At 41.6% G+C, this 12670-nt stretch overlaps 1 protein-coding gene across 1 annotated transcript in view; it reads left to right on the plus strand.

Annotated features, from left to right (window-relative positions):
* The window catches only part of KIF5C (kinesin family member 5C), a 204958-nt gene that overhangs the window by 103921 nt on the left and 88367 nt on the right, over positions 1 to 12670 (plus strand). Inside the window, exons 5-10 of the mRNA XM_006880763.1 lie at positions 1568 to 1616; positions 1884 to 1939; positions 2601 to 2688; positions 4862 to 4986; positions 8465 to 8569; positions 8973 to 9121. Coding sequence (XP_006880825.1) covers positions 1568 to 1616; positions 1884 to 1939; positions 2601 to 2688; positions 4862 to 4986; positions 8465 to 8569; positions 8973 to 9121 — 572 coding nt within the window. The remainder of the gene's footprint in view (positions 1 to 1567; positions 1617 to 1883; positions 1940 to 2600; positions 2689 to 4861; positions 4987 to 8464; positions 8570 to 8972; positions 9122 to 12670) is intronic.

Raw genomic sequence — 12670 nt, forward strand, 5'->3', positions numbered from 1 at the left:
AGAAAAGATTGACATTATCAAAGATTTTATTTGGATCCACAATCAACACCCATGGTAACAGTAGTCAAGAAATCAAAGGATGTGTTTCATTGGGAAAATCTGCTGGCAGGGACCTCTTAGAAGTGCTAAAGAGCAAGGAATTTTGTTTAAAGACTAAGGTGCCCCCAGTCCAAGTCACGGTATTTTCAATTGCTTCATATGCATCTGAAAATTGGACAGTAAGGAAGACCAAAGATGAATTGATGCCTTTGAATTGTGATGATGGAGAAGAATGCTGACTATCTCATAAAAAACTGGAGTGCTGCTCAGAGGCAAGGATGGTGAAATTTTGTTTCTCATAGTTTAGTCATGGTGTCAGGAGGAACCAGTCTTTGGAAAAAGACATCGTATTGGGCAAAGAGATGAAGACCCTCAACAAGATGAATGGACATGATAACTGTAGCAATGGGCTCAAGCATGACAGAGATCATGATACTATCACAGGACAGGGCAAAATTCTGCTCTATTCAGTCACTACGGGTCGTAGTGGAGTCCATGACAGCTACCAACAGCTGAGCACATGTCTAGTAAACAGTGGTTCTCAAGGGTCAGCAGAGATAAGAATCAGCAGGGAAGTTGAGCAGATGCCCAAGTCTCCGTCTCTGAGATTCTGGTTCAGCAAGCCTGCATCAAGTTCAGCAAGCCTTCATCAGGTTCAGGGCTTTGCAATTGAAACAGATGCCATGGGCGGTGCTGAGGCAGATGGTGCTGAGGCTACGGTTTGAGAAGAATGAATTTGAATGTTTCTCTTCCCTCTCATAGTCCAATTGTCTTTTATTAAATCAAGTTTTGTTCAACTCCTTCCTGGACTCCATAAACTTGGCCACAGTCTCCAGTGCTGTCTGAGATCTTTTCCATCTAAAAAGCTTACTGTTCTGGCCTCCACTCCCTGATTTTTCCACGTGAAGGTTTGGAACATGCTCTCACTCAGGGCATGCTCTGATAAAGCTGGCAGGGTCATTCTTGGAGTGAGTGCCATTGATTTTTTTTTTGACAATTATTTGCAAAAGCTGTTTTCTATTCTGATTATTGTCATTCCTGGTGCTCCTGTAAGAGGCTTCCTTGTGCATGATGTGAATGACACTTGACCTGACTCTCGAGGGAGCTGTGATGTGTGGGATTGAGAATGACCCACTTGGCCAGGAAGTATAGAGCACATGGATGAGTAAGACACAGGAAGAATGCAGTAGACTCATGTTACAAATCTGTACTTCCAGATTCTCTGCATCTTTTCTCTGGACCTTCTTTCTTGGCTATGCATGCCAAAAGCTTTTATAAATTCTAATAACACTGTCTTTATAATTTTCTGGTGAGAACCAACCCATAGCTGACCCTGGATTTTCAGTGGCAGTTAATCACATGGGAAGAGATTGTCCATCCTTCTGCAGAGAAGCTGGTGGATTCGTACTATGTGCCTTTGGGATTGCAGTGCAGCATCTTACTACCACCAGAGCTCCCTAAAGAGGTATACAGCATGGTATCCCTTTCATTTTCTATTCTATTTCATATTCTATTTCTTTTTTACCAGGTTTCCTATTTTGAGATCTACTTGGATAAAATAAGGGACTTACTTGATGGTGAGTAACCTCAACGCTTGGCCTCTGTTTGTTTTATAATTGAAGTCCAAGTAAGTTGAAATGATCTATGGCGCTTCGGCTTAGGGAACAGTAGAAGTTAATAGACATACTCTATTGCTTTGGGGCTATATGCTTTTTTTTCTCAACACAGTTTAAAACTACTGTGAACAGATTAGTCTGTCTTCTCTAACAATTTCTATTTTTCCTCCATTATAGGAGCTATAACTTTTCTTTCTTCTTTGCATGTCTTCATTATCCTCCTTATAGTATCCAAGACAAACTTGGCTGTTCATGAAGATAAAAACAGAGTCCCATATGTAAAGGTATGAGGAAGACTTGATTGGTGATGCAATTGATTTCTCTCCACTCACTCTCATAATTACAATGAGATAGCTGGAATATAATGTCTATAAAGGACATAGAGCTATTTAACTATATTCTTTATATTGGCTGTTCATATAGTTAAAAAACAGACTTTCTGTTTATTTTATCTCTCCAAGCACATGATATAAGAACACAGAAGTGAATAAATAGAAATTATTGAAATTTAAAGAGGTTTTCGTATTGAGTTGCACTGATTAATATTTTCAGTTGGGAGTAGTCTTTCATAGCATTATACTTGGAAATGCCAAATTATTGTTGGTGCTTAAAATATTAAATGAATATCAAGGGCTAAGCCATTTCTACTTCTTTCATTCATTATCTTCTTTTAATTTCTTGCATCACTACCGCTGAATATGAGCTTGTATTCAGACATTTAAGAAAATTGAGTGTTTGTTTTATAGTTAATTTTGGCTTTTCTAGGATTTGTTCAGACTTTTCTTTACGGAAGCATGCAAAGCCCAAGGCAGGCGGGAAAGTTGGATTTCTATTACAGCCTTTGTATTTATTTACTCCTCTAGAAGAGAAGGGAGAAGGGGTTTAGCAATTTTCAAGTATTGCTTTTCTGCTTCTATAATGGTGAACCTGTGCGTTTTGTTCCAGGGCTGCACAGAGCGATTCGTATCAAGCCCGGAAGAGGTCATGGATGTGATAGATGAGGGAAAAGCAAACCGCCATGTGGCAGTAACAAGTAAGCATGGTGGTGGGGGTCCCCTTCACTTAGGATAGAAGTGTCTGTCTACCAAAGAGGCAGTGATGGGGAGAAGAGGGGATGTAAAAGAGGTTGGAAAAGCAGTGGCCTGACACAAACACAAGGGTTGTGCTGTAGGAATCTGTCCAGTGGTCATGAGAAACAGTGTCATATCCTGAGAGTTCTCTGAAGACTGGGAGTGTTGCAGCATTGGACTTTGAAGAGTGCCTAACCCTGAAATTGGGGAAAATAAACAAAACCCCCTAGTCAATGAAGGGGAAATTCCAAGTTTATTTATCTTAGTAAATTTTATTTCCTTGTAAAAAAAATAACCCAATAACAAATTCTATATGGTAGTTATACTTACTGAAAGAAACCATGGTAACTTTCTGTTCTCTGTGACAAATGGAAAAGGCAGGTGAGGAGGAACGCAGCATTTGGGGGGGGGTGTATTATTGTGTAGTTTTAGATGTCTAACTAATTATATTAAATATACCTCAAAGTCATTGCCATTGAGTTGGAACAGACTCATAGCTGACCCTCTAAAGGCTGTCCAAGGTACATGGAGGGTGGATTTGAACTCCCAGAGGCACCACGTTGTGTTAGTAGTGCAGCTCTCTACACAAATTATAAATACATTCGACTCAATTCCCTTCCTTATGGTTCTTCTCTGAGCCTGTACGTCTTAAGGAGCAGACCATGTGGCATTAGAATAGTAGAGAGTCTGTAGAAAGATTGCAATCGTCTTTTTCCGAGGTATGTGGATAAATGAGTTCATAGGAAGAGACCTGGAGGAGCTAAAGAGGTGAGTTTGGAAGAGAGAGAAAATTGGGAGTTGGTATGGGTAATGCATAGGAAACTCAGGTGGCCTAGTGGCAAGAAGCTGCCCCGCGATCCCAAATGCAAGCAGCTGAAAGCCACCAGATGCTCCACGGGAGAAGTCCTCTTGTGTGACTAACTGCCTCTGAAAACCTGCTGGAGGGTCAGCTAAGGCTCAGTTCTGACTCTACGAAACAACAAGATACACAGTATTTTCTAACACAGTCAAGCTGAGGGTCCACTCCTTTGTTTAACTGAATATGTAGGACAGTCTAGGATGAGGAAGCTGTAAGGAGTTCAGTTTTGACCTACCATAAGAACTTTAATACTTATAACTGCCCCAAAGCAAGCTTGCTACACAGCTTACTGGCCAGTTCCCAATCCTATTGTAAAAGAGATTATGGTATTTATTTCCTACTGTTCTGTACTCTAACTGTCTTCCAGTCTAAGGTTCTGTGAGTCTGTGGTCCATACTATACTTTTCAACTTCTACTCCAGTAAAAAGATCAGATGATATTCATATATGTGGCAGATTCTTAGATGAGCCTGGACTTATTTACTGTTAGTTGTCTTAGGTAGGTCAAACTCCATTTCTTTCTATCTACTGAAAACACATGTACACAAACAAACCTATGTGACAAAATGTAAGATTAATATTCTTATAGTGATAAACTCCTTACCCTCATTGCCATGGGGGTAGACTTTACTCATAGCTGAACCTCCTGTGGGTTTTTGAACTGCCTACCTTTGGGTTGGCATCACAACTCCTTACCCACTTGGCCCCAAGAGCTCCCTAGTCGTGGATAGTTGAAGGCATCTGATAACTATTTTTAGTCTAGAATGTCTCTATTTTACTAACTCTGTTAAGGCGGTTTTAAGAAATGGCTGCTACTATGAGTTGAATGAGATTATCTTGGGTTCTCTGCCTGGTGGATAAGAGTAAGGGCGCAAAAGCATTTTTACTCCCTGTGTCCCATCCCAAGGAAACCTATTTAATGTCTGAGATCTTCTTTGAATCATACCTAAGGGCTTAAATAGAAGAGGTATATTCCAGCTCTTCAAGATGAGAGTCAGTCTTGAGTCTTGGAGGATAGGGGTTTTGGTTCAAGTTAGAGATATATCTATCCTCAACCCATGATATTTAGTTGAATTTCTGTTCTACATTTTGACTCATGGATTTCTAGAATGAGCGTTGCTTTTAAAAAGAAATGATGGTCTCAGATAATGTTTAAAATTGTCTGGGCTTACTTTAAAAATGAGCTATTGGGCACAATTTGTTTTGCTTTTTAGGTGAGGGGTTTGCTACTTAAATATCTGTGTTCTCTGTGGAGCAGTAAACTATTTTGCTTTTCAGACATGAATGAACACAGCTCTAGAAGTCACAGTATCTTCCTGATTAATATTAAACAAGAGAATGTAGAGACGGAAAAAAAACTCAGCGGGAAGCTTTATCTAGTTGATTTGGCTGGGAGCGAGAAGGTAATTGGTTCTTTATTTGTGTTATCTATAATTTTACCCTGCTATTTGCTTCCGTGTGCAATGGTATAATTTTTGTACCTTCGTATTCCCTGTTTTTAAAGAGCTGCTAAAGTTTCTGATGTTGTGCCAAGATGTTATTAAGTTTAACCTTTGTTTTCCTGCTCTTCCTCTCCTGGCCCTGAATTCCCCTATTCATGTCACAGGCAAGCGCTTTGAATGCGAACGCTGATTTATGCGTAGTAGGCAGTGGTGGCGATGTTAGACAAATGTTAGTCTGAACTTCTCTCAGCAAAAGAAGCTGTGCAAATGTGGGAGGAACAGAAACTGAAAAAAAGGAAAGCCTCTTGTATTATACCAGTCTCATGAGGGTCAGGGAAGGGCCTTGGCTTTGAATATGATGGTCCTGCCCTAGCAAGTTTGGTTTTCTGATAAGAGATCTGAGACGTGGGGCACTGTGTGTTTTCTGGCTCTTTATTCTATTTGTAGCAACAGGCAGGAACTGATGGTCTTACATAGACGTCTTGGCTCCTGTAGCCTGTAAGGTCAGCTGTTACTCTTTTTTGGGCCATTCTGGTTTGCCAGGACTTTTCCACTGGTGTCTGTATCCATCTCCTCCCGGATGCTGGTTGGGATCATACTCCACATCACAGAACCCTCCCAAAACCTCCATCCTGCTCTCTACCAGCTTTGTCTCCATTGCTCCTGCTGTCACTCCTGATTGGGGGCAATGATTCCCTCATCACAGAGCGAGGTCAAGTTCACAGTGCCCTATGGCCTCCGTCATCACCAATGTCATCCTGATTACCTCTTATCCCTGACCTGGAAGCTCAGTCTCCCTAGTTACATCAGCATGACCATTCCTACCTTAACACACCGCTATCCTGAGGCCCCCGTATTCCAGTTTATAGCCTTAATCTTGCAGGCAAGTAATGGCTACTTGCACTGTCCTCTTGCAAAGCCATGGGCATGGAACATCTGGGCATTTTTCCTTATTGGGAATATAAAATTTCCTCGCAATGGGCTTGTAACTTGATTTAAAACAGAAGATCACCCAGTAGAAATTATGAAGCTGGGTTATTAGTTGCTGTTGACTTGGTTCTGACATCTGGTTACTTTCTTTGTAACAGAATAAAAGATTACTCAGTTCTGTGCTGTCTTTATGGCTGAAGATGGATTTGTCTGCTTTTCTGATAGTCCTAAGTACATTCACTATTATTTTAGACTGGCCATTAACAACCATGATGGGCTTTCCTGGAACATCCACCACTTGGATTGATGCAGAGAGCCTCTCTGACCCCTTCAGGCCTTTCTCCGCTTGTCTTCTTTTCTTTTAGAGCCTGGATGGGTATTGAGGGTCTCTGGGCAGGTGGAAAACACAGCGGTTCAGAGAGGAGGCTGTCCTCTGCAGAGCGTTGATGTTATTGCAAATGACGGTCACGAGGCACTTTAAAGTTGTGGTCCTTCCCATCGTTCCTTGTGTTCACATCTGTCTTCCTTTGCCTTGGATGTGTCCCCATAAATGTGTCAGTGCTATCAGGGAGATGGAACCCAGGGCTTTTGTCCCATCTCCCCTAAATGGCATTCTTCCCCCAGGCTGGCAATTTGACAACTCCAGAGCTCAGCGTCTTTGCCTGTAAAAGGAAGGCATTCGTACCTGTCTTGCATATTTCATAGCATGAAGCTGCTTAAATATGAAAGCACGTTGAAAAAACACCCAGTAAATAGACTGCTGCTATTTGTGACCCATCAACCTCTTTATTTCTTTCTCCCTAAGCAGGGGTGCCAACACATAATTCCCAGAAAGCGAAGAATCTGTCCTCTTTGCAAAAACCTCCCCCAGGAAATGTATTCATCTTTATCATTAGGAATTTCTCTTTCATATGTAATTGGAATCCATCTCTGTGCAGTTTAAAATCATTTCCCCCTTTTCTTTCTACCACAAGCAGCTGCTAGCCCAGCTCATCATTTATCTAGTCAGCAGAGCCATGAATCATGTTGAGCTCCTTCTGTTTTCTAGCATCTGTAAAGTGCTCTATACCTTCAGTGAGCACTGTAAATAGGAAATTACCAAGAGTAACACAGCGGAGAAAGAACTGTGATCCCCTCGGGCTACAGAAGAAAGAAGACAAATTCACTATGTGATATGCGTTTTCTTGACTTTTCATGCTTTTCCAGGTTTTTTGCCTTTTGGGTCATGTTAAAGCACCCTCTCCCCACTGTGGGAATGTCTTAGTTACCTTGTGCTACCTTAATAGAGGGAGCTCCGGTGGCCTGGTGGTAAGAAACTGCGCTGCAATCCTAAAAGCACACGATTGAAATCTACCAGCTGCTCTCTGGGAGAAGGATGGGCAGTGTCATCCTGGGTGATTTACTGCCTCTAAAAACCCTCCAGAGGGTCAGTGGTCAGTTTGTTCTGACTCGACGGTATTCAACAACAGCTTTAACGGTGAAGGAAGTCTGGTGTTCTGGGGGAGCTCTGGTGGCCTAGTGGGAAGGAGTTGCACTGCCAACTCAAAGGCATGTGGTTTGAAGCCACCAGCTGCTCCACAGGAGAAAGATGGATAATCTCCTCCTGTGCAATTTACAGCCTCTGAAAACCTGCTGGAGGGTCAGCCTGTGAGTCCATTCTGACTCAACATTTCTCAACAACGATAACAGCAGCTCTGACCCAGACACCACAAGGTCTCACATTTCTGGAGGCTGAAAATCCAGATCAGAGTTTTTTCCAGGTTTTTATGTGGCTCGTCCTTTGCTTGTAGATGATACTCATGTGAGATCTCTGTGTTTATTCTGATTTGGGTTTTTTTTGTTTGGTTTTTTTTTTTTAAATAACTCAGAAGTGAATAGGTTTAGGATCCATTCTGTGCTGATATGACGGCATTAATAACGTAGCAAAAGGAATCTGATCCGGTCAGGATCAGATCCACTGGTAAAGTGTCTAGTGATTCAGTGGATATTTTGGAGGGATAAAATTCTGTCCATAACAAGGAATAATGAGGATGGAACAGCATTAGGACCACCATCACTGCCACTTGTTGCTCTTGGTCTGAGTTTGGAACTTGTACACTTTTCCAGTATACCCATCTTTTAGTGCATGGGAGCAGCATAGCATCATCTTCCCCCCGCCGCACCTGCCCTGGTCCTCTCCAGTGTGGAGACTGTACTCCTGCCTCTCCATTGTGACAGCACTTTTGGAGCCTGGTGTCCTGGGATGGATGACCCCCGGGGAAACATCTGTGGTTCCTCCACTTGACGCATTTCAGCCATTCCCCTAAAACCTAATTGAGAGGAAAATGACAGGAGACAACAAATTCCCCAGCCAGATACACGAGGGGCGGTTTATCAACATGGTTCTTATTTACTCTTATTTTTGCTTGTGTTCCAGCAGGAGTCTCTCTTTACCCTCTTATTAACTTGCATTTTCTATTTGCACGTCTGCCATCCAATGAACTTCACGGCTTTCTCTTCTCTCTGGTAGGTCAGCAAAACTGGTGCCGAGGGAGCCGTTCTTGATGAAGCTAAGAATATCAATAAGTCTTTGTCTGCTCTTGGAAATGTAATTTCTGCCTTGGCAGAAGGAACAGTAAGTCATCCTGTTCTCATCTATTAAATAATGTTACATGAAGTTATCTTTTGGGTCACGCTGACCCATACTCCAGAAATTCTTTTCTGTTTTTGTTATAAAGACATAGATGACACATTTGCCACAGCAATGCTTTTTTTTTTTTTTCACTTTAGGAAAGGGGCAGGGAATCCTGACTGTGGACACTTCACTTGCTAGGAGACCTTGAAATGTGTAAATGGTGGTGCTAATTTCCTATGACCTGGGTTTCTGACTTGGGCAAACTCTGAAGATGGAACGCAAATTTCTATTTTGCATGTGTTCCATGCCCACTGTTTCTGTCACTGACTTGCTTACTTTTGTGGGGGTTCCTTCTTTGCATGGATTGTCAAAACCAAGACTTTTTGTTTCTCTTCCTAAATAGAAAACACACGTGCCCTACCGGGACAGTAAGATGACTCGGATTCTTCAAGATTCACTTGGTGGGAACTGTCGAACCACCATTGTAATTTGCTGTTCTCCTTCTGTCTTCAATGAGGCTGAGACCAAGTCGACCCTTATGTTTGGACAAAGGTGGGTGTGGTCTCTGGGGACCCATCCGTTTGAGCTGCCTAAGTTCTTTATTTAGATGGAGTCGGAAGGGCCTGGTGTTAGGATCAAGCAAGGGAACACACAGCTTGAGACTAAACAGAACCTAGAAGATGATCTATAAGCCTATGGTGATCTTTATAGAGGTCAACTAAATAATGGTGTTTTTCTTATAATAAAGTTTTGGGTTTTGGTTGGTTGGTTGTTTTTTTTTTTTGTTTTTTTTTAAATAATGGGCAGGATGGTGCCAATCAAAGAGATGAGACTTTTCATTTTCATTTTAAAAGGCCCAAACTTTTTTGATATATCAGTGTTAGTCACGCTACTTTGATACATCATGTGACTGAGATCTAATTCTTCATGTGATTTTAAGTGTATAAAGTTCAAGACTGATCTGGCGTCCACTCTGAAGTTGCTAATAGAACAAAAGGAAGTTGTATAAATTTAGAAAGTACAGTACAGTAAATAAGAAAGGAACTCTGATGCTAAGCCTGGGGGTACAGAATTTATGTCGAAGAAAGGGGTTGGTGGCAGCTACCTCAGGTGATAGCGTCCAGGTCTCTGGGAGCTGTATGTGTTAGTAGGTGTATCAGCCAGGCGTCAATCCAGATGAACCAGTGGAGGGTAGGGTGGGTGCGAGCTGAGAGAGATCCCTTCTTTTAGGAAGGTGTGACTCTTGTGACTGTGAGTGTTGGCAAGTTTGCAATCTTCAGAGCCATGCAACAAACTAAGAATTTACAAAGAATTTGTGCTGCTTCTTGGAACTCTCAGCTTTTGCTCTTAAGATTTTTCAACAGAAAAACCACACTTGGTGGGAACTGTCGAACTACCATCTTAAGAATTTTCACCCGTATTATCAAGGCTAATCTCCTTTACATAATGACCACCTGTTTACAAATGTTATTGACATCTACAAAACATCTAGCAATACTTAGACTAATATTTGACCAAACACCTCTGGGTACCCAGAGCTGGGCCAGGCTGATGGATAAAATGAACTAGTCTATTGGGCAGCAGGTACAGTTCAGTAATTGTGAAACAGCATGTATGTATGTGGGTTCACTAGCTCAAACCTTCCCCTTTTCTTGTAATACCTTTCCTGTTGCTCAAGTCCTAACCTCCCCGAGTCATGTTTCCTTAGTTTGGGCTGTTGAACCCTCGACGTCTTCTCTGTGGCTGCCATGTGGGTTAGTCCTCAGAGTGTGGGGTCTGCTGGGCATTGGGTGATCTGAGCATGTTCAGTGTCCAGTGTGCTGAACCTGGGCCTGCAAGATGTCCCTCAGCTGGAGCCCTTCCCACCAATTCTGAAAAATGATGTGATCTGGCTGCTGCCTCATTTTCATTCTATTATGACTCTAGCGAAGCTTTACAAAGCAACCTGGCTGCCTATTGAGCCATTAATGCACATTTGTATAGCTTTAATGACAATACCCACAAAGGAATCACACTCTTCTCACTTCCTCCCTGTAATTCTTATTTTCATTAATCCTTCAATCCTATCCTTTTCTGCCTTCTGGTCTTTGTCCTTGAGTGCTGCTCTTCTGATTTATATGATTGGTTATTCCAGGGAGCGCCCACCAATGTTGTTGTTCACCTTATGAGATTGTCTCTTGTTTGGCTGACAGTTGAGTCTAGGGAAGGGGCTGGGGTTGAGGGAAGGGAGATGAGATAGAGTGGTGATATTCGGTGGTGGTCAGTTTTCTTCCAGGTTCAAAGGGTGACTAAGGCCTATAGTTTAGGTAGTTTACCAGTTTTTATCAGACCAGTAAGGCTGCCTTTTAAAAAAAATGTTTTTGAGTTTTGTTCCATATTTTCTTTACCTACTTCATTTTTAAAAAATTCTTTTATTATTATTATTATTGATTTTAATGAAAATTTAAAGAGACTTTGAATTTCCATTCATTCATTGTTGCACTTTTCTCCCTGCCCACCCCTCCCCTCCCCAATTCACTCTTATCCTTGAAAAGTAAAAGAAAATTCTTTCATTGTTATACAATCCCTCCCCCCAAGTCCACTCCACTATGCAGCCTTCGTTCTGGACTCCTGTCATGACAATAATAACTAATCACGTATTCCTTTTAAACAGTTTTCTCCCTCATCTGTTTCAATGCAGTATACATTATTTATCTGATCTTTATTGATTTTTAAAGGAACTACACAGAATGCTTCCTTATTTTTAGACTGTGCTGTATAGCTTTACCTGAGATTAAAAAGCCTTGGGAAAGGACAGGTCGGGGGGTGGGGGAAAGAGGTGGGTGGGTATTCTGTATAGGGAATTATTATGGCTGGCTTAACTACCTTAGACTCCAGTCATTTCCTGAGCCATCAACAGAACAGAGAGTGAGCTGTCTAGATAAATTATAATTATATTGAGATCTTGTGGAACCAATATATCTTTTAAACTGGAATTGAGCCATTCTTCCCAAAGCACTTCCTTGATTAGCTAAATGCTTTAGGTTGGTGGAATTGCAGCAGGATAATACTTTCTTTCCTCAAGGGTCAGAGGATACCTATAAACCAGCATGGGTGTATGGGAAGTATAAGCTGTTAAGGTGAACATCTTGCCCCCTGTTCCAGTATCTTGAACCTTTTGGCTTTCACAGTTTCTTCAGAAGATTCTTTTGAGCAGCTCCAGATTCATTCACAAGGGAAGCATCTCTTTAAGAAATCCTCATGTCTGAAGCAGAGATACCTGGATCTTTGTAAGCCAGAGTCGCCTGGGAGATGGGGGTTCTGGTGCAAGGTTGCTGTTAGTGAACATTAGAGCTCTCCACAGGAAGAGTTGTAGGTGTAAGTTCACATATGCTTATTTCCTTTGCTTTGATCTTGATGAGGACATCATCAATATCTTCGTCATAACAAGCATGATTTTTTTTAGGGTCTCGTGTATTTTAGTGTGCTGTTGTTTTGGTTGTTAGGGGCCATTGAGTTGACTAGGACTAGGATTGACCCTGTGAACAACAGATCCAAACCTTGCCCTATTCCACACCATTATCTTCATGTCTGATACACTTGTGCCCTTTGTTACTAGTCACTGTGTTAGTGCATCCCATTGACAGGTTTCCCTGACCTTTCCCAGCTTGATGCCTTTTTCCAAGGACTGGCCCTTTCTGTGAGATGAAGTTTCACTGTCTTTGCCTCTAAGATAAACCTTTGTTGCAATCCCTCTGAGACTGATTTGTTTGTCCTTTTGGTAATGTATGAGTATTCATAAATCTCATCTCCAACACCACAATGCAAATGTATCAATTCTTCCATTTTCTTTATTCATTAGTATATTTGCTAAGACCATTAAAATCTCTGTAGTGTTATGTTATCTTTATGCAGATGATGCTGTTGAATTTTAAGTTCAAAAACAGCAGAGCCAGTATACAACCAATCAAAAACAAGCTAGGATATCAGCTGCATTATATTTTCTAACCTAGAGAGTTGAACAGTGACCAAGGAGGATAGAAGGAGAATTGATGCCTTTGAGCTGTGGTGCTGGAGAAGAGTATTGAGAATACCATGGACTGCTAGGAAAACAAACAGATT

The sequence above is a fragment of the Elephantulus edwardii genome, unplaced genomic scaffold (assembly GCF_000299155.1).
Source record: "Elephantulus edwardii isolate Elephantulus edwardi_28Jun2011 unplaced genomic scaffold, EleEdw1.0 scaffold00010, whole genome shotgun sequence".
In the NCBI taxonomy this organism is placed as follows: domain Eukaryota; kingdom Metazoa; phylum Chordata; class Mammalia; order Macroscelidea; family Macroscelididae; genus Elephantulus; species Elephantulus edwardii.